Source organism: Anarhichas minor, unplaced genomic scaffold, assembly GCF_050575085.1.
Source record: "Anarhichas minor isolate MPS153535 unplaced genomic scaffold, ASM5057508v1 ptg000054l, whole genome shotgun sequence".
Taxonomy (NCBI): domain Eukaryota; kingdom Metazoa; phylum Chordata; class Actinopteri; order Perciformes; family Anarhichadidae; genus Anarhichas; species Anarhichas minor.
The window spans coordinates 435,883-460,480 of record NW_027466500.1 but is presented as its reverse complement, the minus strand read 5'-3'; the positions used below and the strand labels follow the sequence as shown (position 1 = coordinate 460,480).

The following is a 24,598-nucleotide window of genomic DNA, read 5'->3' as shown; positions in this document are numbered from 1 at the left end:
AAGTCCCTTTGTGTCAACTTTAGGGTTTGAACACCGAACACCTTCAGTGGTAATGACCCCGTCTTTCCAGTGAGAGCAGGATGCAATAATGTTCGGCTTGATGTACTTTCAGTGTTGCTCTAATGGATAGGGATAGTATCGGGAAATCAAACCTCTGAGCAGTGACGGAAGAACACGGCCCAACAAGATGGGATAGTGGTTGTATGTTATGTTATCCTCTTGGGATTTTGAATTCCCCCACATCCTGTTTCCTGATGTACATTTTGTGATGCTTGAAAAACATAAAAACTGTCAATAAAAGAAGGGAAGTAATAATTGCGCCTGACGCCTAAAACGTTATTTATAGAAGCGGCCTAATGGCCTCAGTGTGAAAGACTTTACGTGGAAATCAACAGATTCCCTTTTAAGAACATTGTGTCACATGCAGTTCACAGAGGCACAGCTGAGTAGACTCATTACAAAAATGCCTTTATCTTTAATTTAACCGTGTTAATCGTAGCCATGAGGTTCAGTCTAAAAGACAGATATCTTAATAGAAAATATCTTTTAATTTGGTCAGATATCCTTCAGATCGTAGAGGATTATTTAAATCACTCCTGTCAGAGGGTTAGTCGGAGCACATTTGCATTGACTTTTCATCTGTGCAGTCTTCAGCACCAGTGTGAGATAAAGTCAACCCAAAAGACAGCAGCTTTTTGATTTGGGATGCAGCCAGAATCGCATCTGATCTAGAGCCAGAGGGAAGTCTGCTCGGTCCGTCTGTCCTAATGCCCCGCTGTGTGCATTCAAATGATCAGCCATTAACACAGCGACACCACCTCAGGGGGAGTATACACGCTGGAATACATTGACAGGAGAAAAATAATAATCCCTATTGCCAGTTAATATTATACAGGTGGAATGTTATGCATATTTTCTTTCTTCCTCTTATTGAGTTTTGAATTTGCTACAGACAGGACAGTAAACGGCTGTTATTAAATGGCTCTGTGAGATGTAAATTTGCTGTACTTTGATATCAGATCGACTGCCCAAGAGAGCATGTATTTGCCTGTGGTGTTGCTATTTGAATGGGATTTGAGTAGAACCTGCATATGTGAGGGGAATTACAAGTAACTGTGGAGCTATTGTAGTAAAGAAGTGTGATAAAAACAGGTTTTATTGAGGACAAACACAGGAAATGAGCTGGTTCACATGTTGGTGTGTGTGGATAGATTTAATGGGGACCTCTGAATAGCAATTTCTTTGCTATATTGCTAATCATTTAATAATTGGATTACTTAATTTCCTACCAATTCCCTCACAGCCTTCAGCCAGCAAGTCGTCCAAAACAAGCACTGTGCTCCAACTACTCACCTCTCTCAGGGATTAATTACGTGGCCATCCACAGGAAATGATTAGCTTTGTCCATAGTCAAGCGTTACGTTTTTGCTCCCTTATGTTGTCTGTGTCCTTACACGAACCCATCCACAAGACACTGCTGTTATTAAACCTCAGACCGCCCTTCATTGCACTTAATGAAGCTCTGTGTCTTGTGTCCTTTTGAGAAGGGCGGCCATTATCTGTATTGATACAGAAATAAACTGCAAACGTTTTGAGTCACTTGATGTTTTTCTTCTTTCCTTCAATAATATATTAAAGTATGGTATTATTCAGACACCAAATGTATTATTTACATCTGAAATAGTTTATGGCCCCAAAAGTAGAAGAATTAAATTATTCAAAATTACTTTTAGTCAATGTCCCCTCAGTGTTATATGTCTGGGGAGAATGTTGTTAGAACAATTTCTTCCTGATTTTGTATTCATTTTCCAGTCCAGAAACGTACAAGTGACTCTGGATCATTATTGAACCACATGGTGCTTAAGTTTGGGCTCTAATATTTTGGGTAGCCGTTTCTCTTTGGGCCCTCTGCTGTCTGAATAAACTGTGATATGTCAGTCCATAGTATCTTCAGCTAATAGTCCATTAGTTCTAACCCTACTCTTACCTTCTATTTCTATTGTGACCTGTTGATTATACAGGCTTTATTGTGCGCTTGACACTGAAACAGGAACTTGTTCCTATTTAAATCTGCACACATTATAATGCTAAGCTCCAGTTTCTTTGAACAATTGTATTCTTATTCAACAGTTTCAGGTGGATTTTTGTCTCCTTCTGCACTTTCAATTGTCAGTCTGGTTGAACAAATTATTGGACAGCGTTTTCTTCTCCACGTACAAAAACCCTTCATACAAAGTAACATTATTTGTAAAGAGGCAATCTACGACCTTTTAATAATGCACGGAAGATGATTCGAAACATATCGAGCGTTCCTCTCAGCCATCAGACTGTAACACATCAAGCTCTTGTGGCAGGCAATCCCAAACCTTTGAATAACAGTGTACATTGCATCTAGTTCACTGCAGAGACTTACTTTGTTTCTTTCTCCTGAAACACAACGTCCATGTTGCTACTGATGGATCAAAGCCAACCATTTTTGCTTTGCTTATTGTGATGTGGCAAGGCGTTAAGAGGCACCCGAGGGGGTCACAATTGTTGATGGACAGTCTCCTCCCTCACACAGAAATCAGTACGAACTGAACACCTGGTGAGATGAACAAACAAACACACAGGGTTTTGTCTTTGCTTACAATTTTCAAACTGAAAAAGGGGCTCAGGGGCTTTGGGAGGTAACGACTCAAATGAATCATCTCAACAGCCCTCACAGTCCGTTGATTAGTTTGGCAGATATATGTTGGGCTCATCGATTCTCAATGGGTGTTCTTGCAGCAAATCAAAGCTCAATAATAACAGTCATTACTTTGCAAAACTTGATTGACACTACAAAAGATAATTCAGCCATACTTGGGTTATGAAATGTTTTTACAGTTCCTCTTGTGAACAAGCGTTCCCTATTTTTACTGAGAGAAATCCCAATGTGCACAGGAAGATGTCTGTTTCATGCTCATGAAAGCAGAAACACGAGTTTGTTTGGAAATTGGAATTGGAAATGCAAGATGCTACAATCTACAATGAGTGTTTTCATATGTTTTGTGCACTGAAAAACAAACTTCGAAAGCATGGCACTCGTAGCTGTAATCTATTAGATTCGGACTCAACAAGCTTCTGAAAGCAGTCTGGTTAATATGAGCCATGCTAAACCGAAAGAGGTTTTTTAATCTATTTAAGAGAGCTCTTAAGTTGATAATAAAGAAAGATGCACATTGTTAAAAAGCTGAATGGCGAGACATCCCAGTTAGGTTTTTTGATCTCCAGCCGTGTCTCCCTTCGAGTGGAAATGGGAGTGTTGCAGGAAGCTGAGACACACAACAAAAAAATGCTGTGAAACATGGGCAGTTAAAACAGCGGGGAAGTAGACAGTAAGATGGTGACGCTGTTTATGAGCTGAAAATTGTGTGTAAAGTTTCATGCTGGGTGTTAATGGATGATGTATTGTTTACCACGATGCAAAAGCTGCACTATCGTTCCAATAAAGTGCAACAAACACAAAGCGGAGAAGATAATTAGTCCCGACACATGGCAAGTTTTCTGGAGGCTTTCTGTCAAAGGAGTTCACGGCCTTCTGCAACAAGATAAAGTGTCAAACTCTTTCCTCCGTGGATGACTCGCCTGCTCTTATCGTCATGCCATATTTCACCAGTAGCTTAGAGCCGACTTTAACTGTTTTCTTTGGGATTTTTGCTCTCTGTGAGTCAGAGTTATGGTCCTGCTGCAATGCTGACTTTCCAGGAAAGTATACATGCTTGGTGAAGCTTTTCTAAACACGGTGGCAGCAGCTTCTTTCACCCTGGTAATCGTGGAAATAAGCCGCTTCATCCGTGAAAACTCAAACATGAAAGAATTTGGAATCATAAACATAAACGGACGGGACATTGACGAGAAGAGCAACGGTATGACGTGCGTTGCAGAGCTTAAGATTCCGATGCTCTGCTTTGCGTACATTTCGCCATAGTGTTGCTCACTTGTGACAGTACTATGGTGAAGAAAAAATAAAGAAAACTCCCCGACAGGAACAAACTGTCAGCTTGCTGGGATTTGGGAGGTGTGCACGTTGGCTCCTCTTCGACCTTCGGTTGCCCTTCTCTGCGTAGGTTCGCCAAGACGTTGACGTGTATCTCTGCAGCCACATGATTCCAGCTTTAATGTTTTTTTAAACATGGGATTTTGTTTGCAAAAAACTATTGTTATTGGAATATATTAGATTAATAAATTAAAAAGAAGTTAAATGGTAGGCAATGCTTTTTTAATGCAGAAATAGATCTGATCTTAATGGTGACTTTGTGAATCAACCAATACTGCAGTAGTCTTATTATTTGTGTGTGTTTGAATTTACTGGTCCTTACCTGAAGGCGTAACATACTGTGTCTGTGAGCTATGGAGTGTTACGCTTTCAGTATAATTTTCACACGTTGGTACTGCTGCATTGCTGTTTAACAGGGCCACGTACAGGCTTGGTAGGAGGCCAGTAGCCCCTGGAAACTCCACGTTGCAAAATAATCTTATTTTTTTCCAGCCCAGTGAGTCAATGGCACTGGCTGGGTGCCCCCCAAAATGCAGCAAAGCCCCCCAGACACCTATCATCCACTCCATTTCTTCACCGAAATTTTGTTTGCTGCACATATTGAATGTAGCAGAGGACTCTCACGCTTGGGTAATCAGGCGGGAAAATGAATGTGCAATTTGAATATCAAATATGCCTTATGACGCACCTGTATTTCTTTGCATGTTTTCAGATGGTAAGGTGGAGGTGACGAAGGAGAGCCTGAAGCTCTGCACCATGGGGCCAGGAAAGGTGTTTGGAGAGCTTGCTATTCTCTACAACTGCACCAGGACCGCCACTGTCAAGAGTGAGTCTCCACAGACACCTGGAAAAACATCCGTCCAAAGTGCTCACATCATTCTGTGTTGAATGTCCACAGGTTCCCCCAGGTGACGGATCATGTCACCTGTTCACACACACACACATACCCACGTCCACTGAAATCTGCTCCCTTGGTGTGGAGGATTAGGGCTCTTTCTGCCTGTAAGACATCAGTCTTGCGTTGACACAAAGAGGATGATCAACCAGTCACTGTATAGCACAGATAGCATTGTTCCTCGGTCGTGATGAAACACTCATCGTCCCCCTCCGTGTTTCCACAACACTCCAGGCAAGTGTCTTGCGAGACCCCCCTGTGAGGTGCATGTCAAGGTCTACTCTTTCATGTGTCAAAGCTCCAGCTATCAAGGACGCACAGTGGGTGAGTAGGTGGTCTAACTTGGGATTTGAACAGTCAGCCTAATAGAGTAAGGAGAGGAGACAGAGAAAGGACAGGACAGATGGTGGACTGCGCACATTTGAGACGTAACGTGTTAGAAGAGAGTGTGTCAGGAGGAAATATGTGTGTTTATGTCAGGCAGGAAATAGGGAATAACTGGAAACGTGTCTTTGGATAGAATATTAAATGGACTAAATGGTGAGATAAGGTGTCATGGGTGAAAGCATTTCTGTGCAGATGAATGCAGCTCAAATCAAGTGTCTGGGTAAGTGCTCCAGCTGGCGCTTACGGTATCATAATTCAGTATAATCACTATTGGCCTGGTAAATAATTCCACACACCGTGAGGCGGTGGATTTCTGCGTGTGACCCAGGTGGGAATGATTGCACGAAGGGCAGTAGGGGTCCCTCGGGCCTGTCGACGAAAACGAGGAAGCGCCAGTTGGAGTGTTGAGGAAACCAGGGTTGATGGTGGTGGCAGCGAGGTCGCACTCCCCTTTCTGACCCCTTTCATGTCCTGTGATCACCTACCACTGACCAGCCAACCCGACGGAAAACTCCTGACTCCCGTTGCTACGGCAACGGGTGCCCGCAGGGAGATGAGCCAGCTCTTAAGGGATAAAATATTCCCCTTCCCACAGGCGACAGTGCGTCTGTCTTTTTCTTCTGTAAATCCTCTTGCCTGCCACCAGCCCACCGGCAGGAACTTTCTTTCGCGATCTTTAGAAGTGTACGTCAGCGCTTTGCTGGCGATGTGGCGGCTTCATAAAAACTCTGCATGGAACAAATGACGTAATTGTCTACATAGGCAGAAGTGTGTTTACGGTCTAACAGGGTCGGTGGCAGTGTCTTTACACAAGAGTGTACCGAGGAATTCAGCCATTAACATAGGATATTAGAAGTGACGGCTTTCAATGGAAATCATGCAACGACCTGATGAGTGTGCATGAGTTATCAGCTTCCAATCAGATAACTTAATTTGATCTGCTCGTGGAACCCTGTAGGAGGATATATCCTCACTGTAATTTCATCATACATTGCATGGCTTCATATGCATGAATAATTACATATCAGTAGAATTTAGATGATTAACCTGCTCATGTGGACTCCATAAAGGTGTGTACAGTACCCCCTTCTGTCCTATTACTGCAAAGGAAACTCAAAATGTAATGACATTATTGCTAACTGTGATAATTATGAGATTATTGGAGGCTCACAGAAACAATTAAGAGCCATTATGTGCAATAACTAATTTAAAGAAATTGTTTGCAGTTATGATTTGAACACAGTCAAACTGATCAAGCACACCTGAAGGCTTTAACGTCACAATGTGTTTAGGTAGCTGACATAATTATGACATTTGTTTGTTTGTTTGTTTCAATTTGTTTCAAAAACATGATTTCATTCACTCCAACAACAGTAAAATGAGCTTGAACTGTTGCAATCCAGCTGCTTTTAGTCTTAAAGCGCCGTACCAGCATATTTTAGCCCTTTAACTTTACATTAGTGCCAACTATTTTCCAAAGCATTTGGGATTTTTCATTGTTTCTTTCCTATAATCCTCCAGGCCTCATTTGGTTTCTATTCATTTTAGAACATCAAGAAAGTCACTGACTTGAAACTGGCTACATTTTGGAAATTCGTCACAGCCAGTGTCCGTCTGCTGGCTTTCCAAATCAATTTGCACTTGCAACAATGGGATAACACGACTCTGACAATAACAAAAGCAGACTGTGATTGATTGTCTATCATACACTTTATTTTCAGTTCGATGGAAGTTGTTTGTCAAACCACACTGGTATGAATAGAAACCAGATCGCCTGGAAAGAAGAAATAACACATTTTTGACAAATGGTTGGCAGTAATGGAATGAGCAATATCCATGATTTATAGAAAAATGTCTAATATGAAAAATTATGGATGTAGTCTATTAAATTAGAATAACATACAAAAACATAACACACTAAATCAATAATACAGGTTTCATTTTCAAAATGTTTAAAAAACACTAATTTGTGTGCAGAAATGTGCAATTTTTTTGTCCAGTTATACAATTCTAATAAGACAAAGTTGCAAGCTCTTCAAAGTAATATGAGGATTGATTGAATTTGTATTGATTCTTGCACATCATACAAATCCCTGGAGGGACTGACAAAGATATTTGCTTTCCACCAACCCCCCTCCTTTTTCAGCCTTTAGGGGATTTCACGTGTGAGCACTTGCTTGGACTCTCCCAAGAGAAATGGATCCCGTAAAGTAAGCCCTGATTTGAGCGCATTGTCTCCAACAAGCGCCACCAATCAATATGTTGTGTTTAGTTTCAGGATACAGACACTTAAGTGCAGAGTTGTGGACACATTTGGGGTTTGGCTCTGCCAGTCCTGGGGAATGAGGTGGGATTTCATATGCAGCCTGAGAGAAAAATGTTCCCCTTGCCATCAAATTCATATCAGATCATTTTCACATGATATCAATTGGGAGGATGCTGGCTGAAGATTAGAGAATAAGAAAGGGGTAGGAGTGAGACAAAAGAGAGAGCTGGACAGCAGTGATAACAAAATGAGGGACCCGCCTCAAGGGAAGCAGGACAAAATTGGTATTTTTATTTTGTCTGCAGACTGACGGACAGTGGCCTTCTGCTAAAAAATATTCTTTTATAGCATCAAAATGTCACTGTTTCACGAAGACTGAGACAGCATAACAGGATGCAATTCAGCATGGTGCGGCATGAAGCTGTGCAGCAGTCGACTGTAGTGAGCATCACTGCGCCACATGACAACAGCAGGAAAGCAATAATTTTATCTTGTTGTTGTGGCTCAGGCTTTTGTTTGGAAAAAGCTTTAACTTTAGAGTGCAAGAATGTATTTGCAAACTTCAAAATCATGGTAAAAGGTTTATCTCGGCTAATAGCAACCATTGTCATGATCGATTAATATGACAATTATCTTTCTTGATTTCTTTGTTTGGTATATTAAATGTCATAAAATAGAGAACAATGACTGTAACAGTCTTCAAATGTCTAATTTATTTTAGAACTAAGTCAAAAATCCAAAGACATTTAGTTTACAGTGATATAAAACAGAAAAGCAGCAAATCCTCACATCGGAGAAGTTGTGACTACCTGTAGGTACTGTCTGGCATTTCTGATTAAAAAATGACTTAATCAAATAACCAATTACTAACATAGTTGGAGATTACATTTGCTGATTGATTTAACAATTAAATAATTAATTTCAGAACTGCACCATCAATATGGTCAAACACTAGTGTACTTTACTCTGCAGGCTTTGTAGTTCCATCTAAATTTGCCTACAAGCTGTCACCTCTTCTAAACATACTTGCTCTAAATATTAACCAATCACAAGCACAATCTGCAGATGTGGCCCTTATTAAACATTCTACACTATGAATGTAGACCTTTTGAAATCCTACTTTGTTTTCTTCTTCTGTAGCTTCTAAACCACATCTCAAGGTCTGTCTTTATAAAAAAGTGGACCGACAAAGATTTTTGTTGTTTCAACAGTAAAATTAATCAGTAAAAATGTATCCTCACATTAAAATATAGTCTTTTTTATTACTAGCAAATAAAATAGAATCACATTATGGCTCTAACAAATATGATACCAGATTGTATCACACACACACAAATAAGCGTATTGCTTATTCATAGGAGCACCAAACGAGTGTCCGGAATCCTGACATTGTTTTTGGACTCGTCCTCTCTTAGAGAGTGAGGTCACTGCCAGTCACTAACATAATCAGTCAGACTGATTATCAGTGTGCTCCATCTTAATGATGGTGGTGGTAAAGCAGTCTCAGACGTCTCTGCAGAAACTCAGCACAGCTCTCAGTTGCACATGCACATGAATACTTAAACATGCACTAAATTGTACTTTTGTAATAAAAACAATGTCATAATGTGTTTTAATCAAAGGTGGCGTCGGGAGGTGGTCGGGGTAGATGGATGGGTCCAACATGGGACTTTCACCCAGTAACCAAATTTAAAGCTGTTACGCGGAACTTTCATTTCCTGTAGATTTTGGCTGCCCCTGTGGACAAAGTGTGTTTCCAAGCAACAGAGTCTCTTTGGAAAACCTCTAGTTTGACAGCAACAGGGTCTAACCGTCCGCTCAGTCCTGGTTCTGGTTCTTCTACGCCTCCCTTCCCTCCAGTGGGCCCCCACTGCATTCATTCCTGTGATCTTTACCTGCTGAATGTTTGGAGCTTTTGTAAGCACCCTCAAACATCTTCTAGACAGCACCTGACAGCAAGCACAGGCCCAGTGCTTGGGCATCAGTATCCACACACACACACACACACACACACACACATACACGTGTTACTAAAAAAAGCACTTGGTATCATGGTATCACAGAAAGAAAATTACACCTCAGCAGCAGCATTGTCCTGGAGACCTCTGGAGAACGGCCCTTGTGACAGAGTGATAGCTCAGCTGTTTAAAACCCTTCCTTCCGCTGGGGATTGAGCAAACAGTCGTCTTTCTAATCAATCTGAGAGAGGAACATGTGCATGCCCAGTGTGTGTAAATGTGTGAGCGTGTGTGTAGTAGGCTACGTCTGCTCAGTCTCAGGAATCTCCCTGTTCCCAGTGAACCTTGTTTTGGCAGAACTAGATAAGTAGCAGGCATGACTCCTTGGAGAACCAGGCACCGAGTTATTAAACATTATGACTGGTGGAGAATGGCGGCCTTTGCTGGGGACTCTGTTGTGTTTACACAATAAAACATGCTGATTGTATGGCTGTCAGTGTGCCATCTTAGTCTCGTGCACTAGAACTCTCAAAGTACAGCATTGATTAAGAAAATAACGTTTCTGCACTTAACCATTTCCACATGACTTGATAATGAAATGTGAGATTGCCCTCCAGCCTTTCTTTGACCAAGCAGTATGATTCCTCAACATCATTACCTGGTCATGGTCTCCTCTCACTCTTGGGGACTCCTCTCATGTTCAATCTGGCACAGAATCCCATGCGCCGGCTGTTTGCCTCGCCAGCAGAGAAAAACAGCAGCTTTATTAATATGATTTGTTTACAGTATGATTCAAATCAAGTGAGTGCAGAGAATATAAAAGCACCCTCCAAACAAAAGGCATTATTTTTGTGCTTTTTGAAACCCAGAATGAGCACTTTCACTTTGCACTTGAAATATGCCTATAAATTCAGCTGAATATTAGAACGACGACATCGCTATGTGTCCTCCACAGTGATAAAGGTTTTGCATGTCAACGAAGGAAATATGTTGGAGCAAGTGTTATCTTACATTCATTCTAATAATTAGCAACTGTTAGCAGCTACGTAACCCACATTCAACATTCAAGCAAACAGCATTAGCTGATGATATAATGCAAGCATAAGCATTAGTTTGCTGAAATGCTTTGCAGCCGTTTGCCTCTTTTTCTCCTGTTCCTGCAGAACATTTTATAAGCGGAGTATACGCTGCTTGTATTTAATCAGCTGGACATGTTTTCTAGCAGAATGAAGCATAAATGCAGCCTCGCGGGCAGCCTCATTCTAGCTATCTGTATCTAGCCAGCTACGTTATTCGGTGGTGCTAAAAAAAATATAGATAAAAGAAATTAGCGACAGTACCGGCAGAACACCACAGTAAGTGTTTCTGCAATCCAAAACGTTAGTGTCAGGTTGTGTAGTAATCTTTTTAAATGCGAGGCTTTATGATACATTCCAGTTACAGATATATGAAACCTGGAGAACACTTGCTGCCTTATATCGCATCATTTACCTATATTGGTTTTATTTAATTTCAGATTTTTATATGTAATGTAAAAACTCACATAAGACACATTTGTAATTTGCCAGCTTCTTTCCATCTTTGCTTATTTTCATTCAATCATAGAGATAAGGTTGGAAAAAAGTGGAATATTCCTTCAAAATTCTAGATTGATTGTTATTGATGTACAATAACGCTAGTGCTATGTCGCTATAATTCATAAAGGTGTGTATGTATATATACAAGGCCCTATGTATTAAGTGAGAGAAGAGCACATTTGCTGAAGATGGTAAAACATTGTACTGTTGAGACAATTGACAGATGGCTCAGAGAGTATGCTAAGAGTATTAATTGCATATAATGAATATCTTGGAGATTCAAAACCACTGCAGCTCTTAAGAGAAATGACAAATGATACTCTTTGTTGTATCATTTGTCATGAGCACCGTTATTAGGCTGGGCCAAGCTGTGAAGAGTTGGAGATAAGGGCTCTTAGAATCAGGAAAGCTATAGCGAGTGCACTCTTAACAAGAAGCACAGAGGAACCATCTATTCTGCTGCTGCAGGCTACTCAACACAATTATAGGTGCAACCAAGAGCAGCGAAATAAGAGATTGATGGACATGCAAATGTGAATATGAGAGTAGGCATTACACGTCGGCATTCAGACAAGCAATTCGACAAACGAAGAAAACACATCTAAAATCGCACAAAGCAATAGGAAATACTAATGACTCACAAATTGGCATCTCGTTTGCTCCGACCGACATGTCTGTAATTTTGCTCAGATATTTTGTTGCAAAAGTTGAGACACAATCACTCTGTCTCCATCACCCGGTGCAGATGTGTGCAGAGCTTCAGGAGCGATGTATTGCCGTATGATAAAGGGTTTCATTGGTAAAACAAATGAAATGCAGAAACGGGGACAGAGAGGAGAAGACAGGAAGAATGGCGTCGGTAGATAGAATTCCAGTGGGACAGAGCGGGAGAAGAATCTTCTCTGTTTCCAGGGCTGCCATGGTAACACTGTTGCCACAGTGCAGCAAGAAATGTGGTGGCGACATTGTGATGGTGGCGGGGAAGCCCCCACCCAGCTGTTTGAAGTCAAGGTTGTTCCTGTCTGGTGCCTTTAACTTGACAATGTGGCTTTTTTTTAGTTCAATGAAGGCATCTTAATTTGTGTGTAAGTGCCTCTGTTAAATGTTGTTAGTGTGTGTGTGTGTGTGTGTGTGTGTGTGTGTGTGTGTGTGTGTGTGTGTGTGTGTGTGTGTGTGTGTGTGTGTGTGTGTGTGTGTGTGTGTGTGCTTCTAGACTGAGGGCCCCTGCTGCTGCTGTTGTCGTGATACTCGGTTGGAGCGCAGGTGTGATCCCGGAGCTGGAGGCTCTTCAGGGGTTTTAGACTGCTTGAAAGGTTAAAACACCCAGAGAGGCAGCAATATACAGTCAGTCAGTCAAAAAAAAAAACGCTCCACGAGTGTAGCTTTAAGCAACTGCTCCTTTTGTTTTATGTGACAATATGGACAGGCTGAAAGAAAGAACATACAGTTTGCTTCGGGGGAATATCAGGGTAACTCAGGACATTTCTCTGCGCTCAAACATTATTTTGTTGTTGTTTTTCTTCCTGCTTTACAAGCTGTTAGTTGCTGGTGAAGTTATAGCCCAGTGTCACTGAGGGAACGTGGCTCAGGGAACTTTGTTGAGCTGCTTCTCTTAGCAGTACTGTGAATCAGGCGCTACTTGTCTGGAATCTTCTACCGTATCTACATAGTCACTTAAAGGTGCGGCGTATTATTTGGTGGCATCTAGAGGCAAGGTTGCAGATTGCAACCAACTGACATTTTTCCCGTGTGGTGTTATAATGAATACTTCAAGAGAGACCCTGTGTATTATTCGAGCAATCAGATTTGTGATCTGGCCAACGGAGGCGCATATATGTGGCTATAGGTGTGAATGGATGTGCCTTAAATCTCATCTGGATTTGATCCAGATACAAGACACTTGAAATGGTAAGTGTTAACGGGCTCTCGGATACATATAGTGATCTTTGGAAGATGTTTGCTTGAGAGGAACATGAAAGGTAATCCTCCATAGACGAAACTGGGGCATGTGTGACTCACACCTTTGGCTGTTTAATGGACTTATTGATCTTAGGAACTTGTTGATTCATCTGTGGAAAAGGAATTCTGTAAGCGAGCTGTTTCTCACACAATGTAGAAAATGTAGCATGAAACAGTGTGAAACCAGATGCTTGTTACAGATTTAAATGTGTCGTTTTGTTTGATTTTCCCAGTGCAAAGATCAGATAGGTCTAGGATACATACAATTTTGCAATTAGTCACTATTTGTTGAGCAAATCTGGGAGAGAAGGTGTGACTAACCGTTCCCCTTTGGAAGGTTGGATTGTCGTTTGTTACCTGACAAATACAATCATACCAGAACAAGCTGTATGGCTGGCACTGAGTGCAAGGGCAGAAGAGGAAGACATGAACGTTTATTAATCAGAGCACTTGCATAAGAACGTAGCACTGTCAGAGTGCTAGATATATTTTGAATTTATGAACGAATCTCTAAAATCAGCTGGGGGAGGCGTATAGAAACAGCTGTGCAAGCAGTGCATATCACAGCTGTCTGAGGCTTGATTCTCCGTCTCCTGTTGACTGTCCCTCCACTACCCTGTTGTTTCCCCTCTGTCTGTGGATTACTACAGTGAGGAAGTGGAATTAGGACCAAAAGTTGTTCTTACAACCAGGAAAAGCAAGCAGGCTAAAGAGCTGTACCTCTTTGTCCAATGATCTTGGCTCAGATTCAGTGCTACAGACAGCGCAGCAACTACACACACACACTCACACACACACACATTATTCTGAAACAGTTAAGCGATAGTCACATATATCTCAGCCAATAATGTTGTTGTTGCTATTTTTCTGTAGATACAGCTTAAACAGTGGGTGATCAATTCGCAAGGGAAAAAAGGGTTTCAATGATCAGTTGACTATGGGCAAGACTTGAGCAATTTGACTCTGTAACTTCTCACTCAGGAATACCTCTAAAAAGGGAAAGAAATTATAAGCCAGCTTTTACGTGCTATTTTGCCCACAATATTTCCTTTCCCACCTGCTTTCGTCACAATTTCATCAAGTAAATTGTGTCTTGCCAATTCTGGTCTGAGGCAGCGAAGAGGCCCTGATGTTTGGGACCATAGCAATACAATTAAAGTAACTGACAGAGAGGCAATGCAATTTCTATTTGCTGACCTCCATCCTCCCAAAACCAAGCTTAATTTCATGCCCTGTAAGAAGTGGACGATGGCGAACAAGATGTGCTATTTTCTAGCATTTATTTACAATATATCCTCTGCCCATTTTATATGTATAGGTGCTAGTGCTTTGTAGCAAGCTAAACACACCTCCTATAGAGGCCGAAGACAGGGGATGGCCGTCAAGTCCTTTTATTTTATTTCAATATTTAACAGCGACTTCAATCTTTCCTTAGCCTTAACCAAGTGCTTTGACTGCCTAATTGTAACCATAAAATGCATTTATGATAGTTGCTACAAGCAGATAATGGATTGTAAGTGCAGATAGTGCAGGAAAAACCAATTAAGTTTGTTGTTTTGTTGCCACATTCAGTATAAACATTCTCCAAATATAATCATCAAAAATGTTTACTTATTATGTTAATAAAATATAATTCAGATGGCATTATGTGACTCTAAAAACACATTTGCAGTTGCAAATGTTTTATATACAAACACAATTTCTGGGAGACAGGGTTGCAGGAAGAAACAAAGGAAAGGATAACTATAAGCTAACAGGATGCTATAGGAAATGAAGTACACATGATGGTCCAACAACTGCATTTAGAGGATTAATCGATACTTATCAATATTTGCTTGGTCGCAGGTCTAACAAAACGGTGGATGTACCAATCATAAACTCATAAACTCCTTTAGGCTGTTCTGGTACTGGTTGCTACTAGCAACAGACTGTTAAACTGAAACTAACTGTTGGTGGCAGAATGATAACACTTTATATGTGTTGACCAGTAGGTTGGAGATCGTGGACAAAGGATAAGGACGAATATCAAAGGATACATACTAACGTGTGCGCTTGAAGTTGAAATGTATAAAGTAAGATGTTATATTTCAAACATGGCAGAATTGTTCTTTTTAATCACACAAGATCACTGAACAGAGGAAGCCATCTGTAATATTCCGGGCCACACATTAGTTTGATTAATATTTGCATGGTTATGCGTCTTTTCCTCCTATGATGAACAGTTTCTCAGTTTCAGAACCTGAGCTGAATCTAGGACTCCTGCAGAGTAAAGAGTCTCTTGTCAGAATAATTGCTGCCTCATAAAACAAAAAAACAAAAAAAGATCAAGAGTGGCAGACAAACGTATACAACGAGTATGTGCACCCATGCTGGCATGCAGTCACTCACTCACACACAGTCGCAGAAACATACATTCATCACCTTCTGGCAAAGCAGTGGGGGGAATTATCACGCCGGCGTCGCTCTGTATTTTTGGGTGCTGATGCTTTTTGCCTCAACGGGTTTCAAAACATCAGCTTTGACTGACAGAAAGCCTGATGAAATGCAACAATGACACGAGTTATTTCTTCTTGTTGACAGAAACCAAAACAAGAACTCACAAGTCTGATGTAATTTTAGTGTAGACACTATGGTTACGTAATTCGGTAGGGTATCATCTGCAGATATTAGACAGATGGTTTAGTATTTGTCCTCAAGGAGGAAATTATTTTCCACAGTAGGTGCATACATAGCACAAACAAGTAAGACATACAGATATAAACTAAATTATACAAAAAGACAAAGACAAGGATTAGCAATACACACTAATGTCTGGATGTCTTGTGATGTAAGTTACTTTTTTAAAGTTTGGACCGATGTAGGGACAATCGGACAATGCGCCTCATTCACTAATTTGTTCTTATAATAAGCACACACCAAAATTAGCATCGGGATACAGAACACACGTGCACTGTCCAAACCAGTAATTCTTACCGCCGTGCGCATGTTAGTGAATCAGAATCATTCTAAAATGACAGGCACATGTTCGCTATTTTCAATCAGCATACTGCCACGCCCACAAGGAAATACACATTTGACTGCCTGAAAAATCAATAATTTGACAAATTTCAGTGTGGAGTTTGAGTAGTCCACAGAACCAGATATATAGAGAAATACATCATCTGCTGTAACCTGCACCAGGGCCTAAAAATAGCCTACATGCTGATGAATAGCAAACACACTTCATTTCCTCCATTTGATTTTCTACAGCCGGGCAGACTGAAACTTATCAGGTTATTTCCAACTGATTTCCTCTGTGGCAAATAGTTTCTGGTAGCTTGTATATGACGATGACGACAACAAACAATTAAAATTGATCTTACAAACCGACGACGAAGCAACTTATGCTGAAAGGTAATGTTTTATTGGAGTTCAGAGTTCCTCCTCCTTTTGAAGTCATCAGCTCAGTTAGCAGTACTTCAATCATGACGCCATGAAATTAAATCGAAGTGGGAAGAACAAAAGATGAATTCCTGTTAATGGAAAATGTTTTCAACAAAAGACAGAAGCCTGTTGAAAATTGATTTGGATAATTAAAGGCTTTTAGAAAGAACAACATGTTAACAGATTGCTTCATTTTTCTTTAATATAATGCACTGGTCTTTTGTTCAAATTCACTTTGGTCTTTTCTTTTCTACCGTTCATGAATTACTCCTCAAAGAGAAATTCCACTTTCCTTCTTGGCCCTCCTCCTCCTTTCCTCTCTATTTCTAGACTTCAGATACTTCAAATGGAAAAAATTAAAACACATGGCATTGTATTGTTTTGCCGTTTCACTAATGTATCCCTAAAATTACAATACTACAAATATTATGTGTTTACATGTTATATTAAAATATATAACATTACACAACATTTTTTTATTTTATTTTATTCCCTATAGCCTGTTTTTCCCATCCTTTAGAGGTTTATAATCCGTTCACTCTGCACCACACATAACATTCTCCCCGCCAGTTATTAATGTCAATACTACTCAAGTCCATTAACTATGACTCAAAAGGTTGGATTGCACTCATCTCATTGTACTATAAAATATATAATCACTGCTCTACAGTACTTTCCAATTCAACCTATTTCCTTTTTACATTCCTTATAAAATGTGTTTTTTGCTGTGGTATTGAGCAAAGCCTTCCTGTTTACATGTTTCCCTTACATTGGTGACAGTTTGCACATTTCTTTCCTTCTGCTTATTTGAATTGTTAGCAGTGAACAAGTGAGCGACAAGACTGTTTTCAAAATAGCATAAGGTAATGAAAATGTCACCCATCATGAATGATTGTCTACGAAGACAGCACATCCCTTCTCGAGACGCTTCTCCTTGAGTGACTCTAGTAGATGCTATTAGACAGTATGATGAGGTCACCTCAATTCAACTTTTCAACAATAATGCTTTTTTTATGCATAAGATTACAAGCTGGCAATGAGAAATATTTACTGCTTTGCTTCAGATATGAGTTAGATCACAGAGCTAACTTTAGACGGATGAACGGGATTCGTATTCAGTCCCGACACCAAAACTCCAGTCTTCTAAATGCGTGCATGTTTATGACGAACTTCCAAACAAGATAGGCCGTAATTGATGAATAAAGGTTGAGAGTGAGGTTTGTTAATGTTACAGAGACGAGCCAAAAGCATTTTAGATATACTCCTATTCAATCAGCCTTTTTGACACGGTTTCCAACCGAAATGTATACCGTCTGTGCTCACTGTTAGATTTATGCATTTAAAATGCATTTAGATATTGTGACTCCCACACGTCTAGGTGTCTTTTTCATTTTTAATGGTGTACATGGTTAAACATAGATAGTTTTGAAATTAAACACATTTTTATGTCACTGCAGCTGAAATAGAAACCCCGAATGTAACAGCAATGAAATCTGTTATTCTCTAAAACAAAAGATGGGTTTTCCTCTATACAACATAGCGTGGGTGGCATGTCGTTCAGCACAATATTTCTCAAGCAGCTGCTGCTCCAAGTCCATGGACTCCTGTCTCCCGCATGGGAGCATTGGTAGAACTGGCAGCTGGAGACGGCATCTGATTAAGCCGGCTAGTTTTCCATGTCGTGATCCACTGAGATGTAAATGCTGTCAGAAGAGCACACAATACCACCCTACAGACTTGCAATGCTCCAGATAACAAGGAGGAATCTGTATTTCCTACACTGTCTTGTGTTTCTTTAAGCCTCAATATTCATAATAATTAGATCCGTAATTATGAGGAGAATTCCTCTAATGTTTTTCTTTTTCGTTAGGCTGTGTGACACTGGCGTAAATGACCTGTCCTGCTTTCTCACGCTCTAAAGAGCTCATCCAGATGTAATCAGACTTGGCTGATATTATTAATGACTTAGGGGGGAAAGAGATTAGACTCTTCCAACCTGCCGCCCTGGCAGCATCGCTCTCTTAACGCTTTCCAAAACAAGATATGTGGGAGGCCTCGAAGGAGTAGAGTTCACGTGACTGTGATTTTAAGTGTGTGTCTCTGAGTCAGTGAGAGGAAGACGGTTGATCTTCTCATTTTCTTAGACATTACTAGGAAGTAAAGAGGGAGAAAGTTTAGGAAAAAATGTTAATGAGAGAAATAAAGTTGCAGGAGGAGGCAAGTCACAGATTTGACAGAAGAGTTTTTAGAGTGACGGTGAAAACCAATTCAAATGCCCACAAACCCAAACATTAAAACAATATTCCAGGGTGAAAATTCGTATGGTGGTTGCTTCCACTAATTAGTTTGGAGACGCCAACTCTCCACGTGTCTCAGAGCTGTGTGTAACCCCAATTTAAAAATCTACAAGTGCTAAAATGATATTTCACAGCCGAGCACATCCCAATAACCAACATGGCACCAAAGACACATGTTGATTAACTTTTCCAAGATTGTCTAATAAATGTTCTTTTACAATGATGCTGTAAAAGTGTGAGAACACAATGAACAGAAATCACAACTTAAAACTTTGCTGTTAATAACATACAGTATTGTGTCAAGATACGTGTCATTATCTGTCTTCTACTTTAGTGTAAACACAGTGACGTACATTGAGCAGTGCATTACACTGGTGTTTATACTGTGTTACTAACAAATATTTTTCTTGCCAACAGAGTGTGCACGCTTCTGCACACACTTCACTGCTTGCGACTCTGGTCTAATCTTTATTTAAGTACCACTTTCATGTAGCCCTGTGGTGCTTTTGGAAAGGATTGTGGATACTTCAGATTAATAACCATCGTGGGGCCAGACGTAGACAGGTTTGAGTCATTTTTAAACACCATTAGAACTTACAGCACACTACCAAAATCAAGATTACAGTCACAGTAACAAACATATGCCAGTTCTGATGTGTCCAACCCCCCCACACGCTCTGTGGATGTAAACTGTCATGACCCGAATACAGAGAAGAAACATTGTTGAGCTCATCCTATATTTATGTCATTTAATGAGCCAAAATTAGATTACAAGAACAAACACACATGGAGCATTTGCATAATCCCCTAGGCTTAAATTCAGTTACAATGAATTATGACTGTGCCAAATGAATGGGGAAGGCCTTGTCCGGCGCTCTATCATGTGGCAACATCCATATGTATATTACCTCTCACTGTTTTCCTCAGGTTAAAACACAGATCCTCTCTTTTGGGCCCTCTGGCGTGTCAAAGGAGCTAGTTGTCCAGTTTTGCCAGTATTCACAATCAACAATCTATTGTTGCAAATAATTGGGATGAATTGAAGGCTCAGGAATAACAATCCCTTCATCAAGGAGAGGGAAGGAAAGGAAGAGCACGAACAAATGCTAATGATAACGTGCTCGGCTGTTGGCAGCATGGCTATGAATAGCCATCTCTTACTCCGAGGTGGGATTACATTCAATTTAGAGGAGCTTTCAAGGGGCAATGAGAAAATAGGTGTAAAACAGTAATCCGCAGGGTTATAGTGATTTTCAATTTAGGGAGCAGCATTTTTAATTCAAATTTGTCAATTACACACTTTACATGCACTTAGAAAAACCAGCCGTTGTTGGAATGATGTGATATTTGATGAGTAATAAGCAATAAAGTGCAACACACACCTGTTGCACATGCACCCATTATTGTCTATGTACACCCACACACCGCTGGATGGATGCACGTCAAGAGGCCACTTTCGCAGCGTCAATGGCGGTACATCTTTTCACAATAGCAGCAATTTGATCCCTTTGCCACCTGGAATCGGCTCATCCTTGCTACACTATTCAAACTACCTCCTCTGTCTGCATGACGGCATGTTTGCTACAGGTGTCAGTCGACGTGCATCAACACTCAACACTGCCAATGTGTGTTGCATGAAGACATTTTTTTTTTTGGAAAGAGAACGGATGTGCACATGTTAAACTTTTCACCACCATATCCACTGCAAAACAGAAACGACTGAAATTTGACAAATGCTAATGATCATGTTCTCAGGCTATATATGATGTGCATTACATGAAGTGGGCATGACAACAGCAGATAAGTTACAATATGATGCAACAACAATACAATGCAATCAAGAGCAACATGCTCACCACCAATTTTCTTTAAAAAAGTACTTGTCAAGCCTCAGTTGTATTGCATTAAATTGCACAGGTGTTCTTGTTTTTTTTGTCTACCCCTGTACACATTTTAGTTTCATATCGCATGCATTTACAGCCCACCATCGCATGATTGTTGAAGCCCCATCCAACTGGAACAACAAACTGCCAAATTCCTCAAAAGCTTTCACAGACAACACCCCTTATCTTTCCAGCACTGCCTGGGGTGATATGAGCATCCAGAAGGCTGTGAAGCTAATGGTCGGCAACCCATGAGCATTATGACATTCATCTGCGCCCTCACTACGGGATAACTAGCTCCCTGAGTCTCACCGCAATTTATTCAAGCCTCCGAATAATACGTTTACCTACTGTGGTGCGCTGCAGGCTCCCTACATATCTTATTTCCCAGTGCCCAACTCTCCCACACGCCAAAACACTTATTTGCACACTGCATAGTGATGTCTAACCTCCCACTCTTGTTGCTTCGGGGTCAAAGTAGACGACTACTCTTCATAATTTCACCCAAGACCGATCTCCATATACCAGGTTGGCTAGGCCCTCAGTCTACCTTGAAATCATTTGTCCACATCACCCCTGCAGAAATAACCTTTTTGATTAAAAAAGACATAATGATATCCAGATAGGGAGTATCTTTTTTTTTTTTTACAACAATGCCTTTGGAAAGCTTGCAAGAAGGAGGGGAAATCATTGTGGAACATGTGTGTTTGGACTCTGATATCAGTGTTCCTATCCACTGTGCTGACCGTATTTCACGATGTATAGTTTTACATTATTACTTCAGGCAAATAATATAACAGCTAGAACAGTCTGATATTTTACTTTACTGTAATGCAGCCTTTAAAACCAGGAAAAGACAACACTGCCATATTATGATATCCGAAATTGAAGAAGATACCTCTCTTATCACGATATTGATATAATATCAATATATTGCACAGCTCTATGTATCTGATGTATGTGTGCGCTCGTAAAGGATGTCTGCATGTCTGTGTCTACACACATCTGTGTCTGAATACATTTATATGTCATGCTGTGTGTTTTGGGTTTCCCACTCCGAGAAAGTATCTTTCACCAAAAACCGTGTCAGGCTGTTTAATGAGGGCATTTCTCCTGTGGTTTGGCCCTATTTTAAACTGCAGCCAAACTCTTGGTCAGCAGAGGTAAAATTGTGGTGTCTGTGAGAGCGTGTTCACTCACTGTGTGTGTGTTTGTGTGTGTATTTGTACATAAATACCTGGAGTATAAGAGTTTGTGGGTTAGCACACGTGTGTATTTTTGTCTGTGTGTTCATGCAGCTATATTTAAATTACTAGTATTTTCCAGGTTATCACAGACAATTTTAACTTGAGCATTAATCCTAAACTGGTCAGTTACATTAGCTATTATTCTTACCTAAAATACATCCTAAAAAAACAATATTCCCATGAAGACATGACAACTGGTAAGAATCCCAAAATATCCTCACTCTCTGAAGGTAGACCTCTATACTCACAAGAATAGAAACATATGCTGGTTTGCTGTGTGTGTGTGTGTGTGTGTGTGTGTGTGTGTGTGTGTGTGTGTGTGTGTGTGTGTGTGTGTGTGTGTGTGTGAGAGAGCGAGAGCGAGTGGGCATCACATTTGTTAAGTGTAGCAGTATCAAATATACACTATTAGGGAATGCCCATTAAACTGCAGCCCCAGGCCTGCACTGTGCCTTGACAGATCCAGATCAGCTTTATCGTCCAACACCGGGAAATTTGTTTGGTCCAGTGCTTCAGACACGAGGACACCATAAAGTCCACAGTAAAAACAACAAGACCACAATATACTCATAATAAAACACATTTGATAATGCCGAGACTGAGACAAAATAAACAATAAGGTGAAATTAAATTGAAAAAAACAGTCAATTCACTTTAAAATCAAACGTGACTTAACAAGAGACCTGTTGATTATTAAGCTATATGTTATTCTGGCTGATGACTTGAGGGAAAAGAGTTCCTGTATCCACCTGTTTTGATTTTGTGACGAAGTCTTTCCCTGCGTCAGGTTGAAAATCGAAATGAATGGGGTTGGATACTATCCTGTAAAAAAAAGATTTTTGTAGGATAAGTTTGGTTTACAGGCTAGTGGCTGTTTCTTGGTCAATGCCATTGATTTTTCCTGCTTTCCTGATTTGTCGTTGCAGCCTGGCTTGGTCCTTTTTGCACAAGATACCAAACACACAGATAAGACAAAAAGACAGCACACATGATCAATACATACCACATTGATATTGACAAAACTGGATTTTATCTTAAAAACTAATGTTAAATACGTGTCGGACTGGGAGGATGAGATACAACGATCAGCTTCTGCAACAGACACTCAAAACAAAATACCAAGCAGTCTGACTCTTATCTGATGAATTCTCTTCTAATATTACTACACGTCCCTGTGGCCACAAGGCTCCTTGGGGATCTCCAGTTTTTGGGGTCAGACTGGAGATTTTCTCTCTCTTTTCATTATCTCTAACAGTCTACTGTATAACTGCACAATTGAAGCCGTGAAGTCGAAATGAGAGCATTTCTTGCAAAAGATAATGATCGGGGGAGATACTCCAAAGTAATTTTGAAATAATTACCATGAAATGCTATTAACAAAGTGAAGCACTGAATTCTGGAAGTTACTTTACAGTTGAAATATGGGGTTTTGACATGTTTTGTTATAAAGTTTCTGCCCCAACAAGCCAATTTATTCTGGGAAATGGAGCTGAATGTGGAAATATAATGACATGCAGGTGTGGGTTAGAGGTCCACTGCTCTGATGAAAACCTGCATGGCCTGGTTCCAACAGGGCCGGCTCTTCACAACAGAGATCTGTCGAGGTGAAACTTATTCTGATTAAAAGTGACTACAGAGGACCTCAAAGCTGCTGAGGCTCAAAAAACACTGAAAATGAAAAGAAAGGGAATTCTGAAAGACCCACGCCTCCATCAATCACCAGCTCGGCAGAGGAATGGAATAAAATGCAAGAGATTCAGCACCATTTCTGATCAGGGACTGGGCATTCTGTAAGGATTGCTGCAAGAGAACTTTATTATTCAAAGGGGTGTCAAAAAAATGTAGCGTAACAGCGATGCTTTCTGGGTATCTCTTGCGCCGACTAAATCCCACAATAAGAAAATCGCCAAAACATGAGTTTTGCCATGCAGAGAAAACTATTACTCTCAAAAGACAAAGTATTGCTGCACGTGTAATGTTTGTCTCACATTACCTGGTTGGTTCATGGAACAATGCTCTGTGGACAAACGAGACACAGTGCGATATTGAAACAAAGAAAAACACACTTTAACCTCCATCTACTGAATGTACAGCGAGCATTATGGTTATGGGGTTGGCGCCTCAGGGCCAACGCAGATTGCAATCATTAGTGGAACATTTAATTCCAAATTGTTTTCAAGAAATTTTACAGACAAATACCAGGGGTGGCTGTTTGCCATTTGAAACTTAACACAACTTTCACAGTTTTACAATTGTCGTTAATACAAAGAGCAATCAGTAACTCAAGGGGTTGAACTAATAAAAGAAACTTGAGCATAATCAAGTCAGACACCTGACCTTACACCAATTACAATGCTGCAGTGTGACTTGGAGCAAGCCACCCATGCAAAGTATTTCAACAATACCAATTAACTCCAGCTGCTGAATAAGACTGAGTATCCAGAAGTCCTCCTGTTTGCTTTGCAGGCCTGATCAGCAGCTAAAGAAAACATTTGGATGCAACTTATTGCAGACAAAAAACGTACCCAAACATAAAGGTCCACAGATTCCCCCACCTTCTCTCTGAGCAGTGATTTCAGTGTAGGGTTTTAGTTTGAACTCTCTCATGCTACATGCAATGACACAACTATGATTATTCTCACATCTCAAGTTCAATATCAAATGCTTTAAAGTGCATTGGATATT

The 24,598-nt window shown here is 40.4% G+C and overlaps 1 protein-coding gene across 2 annotated transcripts in view; it reads left to right on the top strand.

The window, feature by feature from the left end:
- The window catches only part of LOC142931767 (cGMP-dependent protein kinase 1), a 79,083-nt gene that overhangs the window by 24,776 nt on the left and 29,709 nt on the right, over positions 1-24,598 (top strand). For both annotated transcript variants that reach the window (XM_076075849.1, XM_076075848.1), the window contains exon 3: positions 4,734-4,847. In XM_076075849.1, the coding sequence (XP_075931964.1) occupies positions 4,734-4,847 (114 nt within the window). The remainder of the gene's footprint in view (positions 1-4,733; positions 4,848-24,598) is intronic.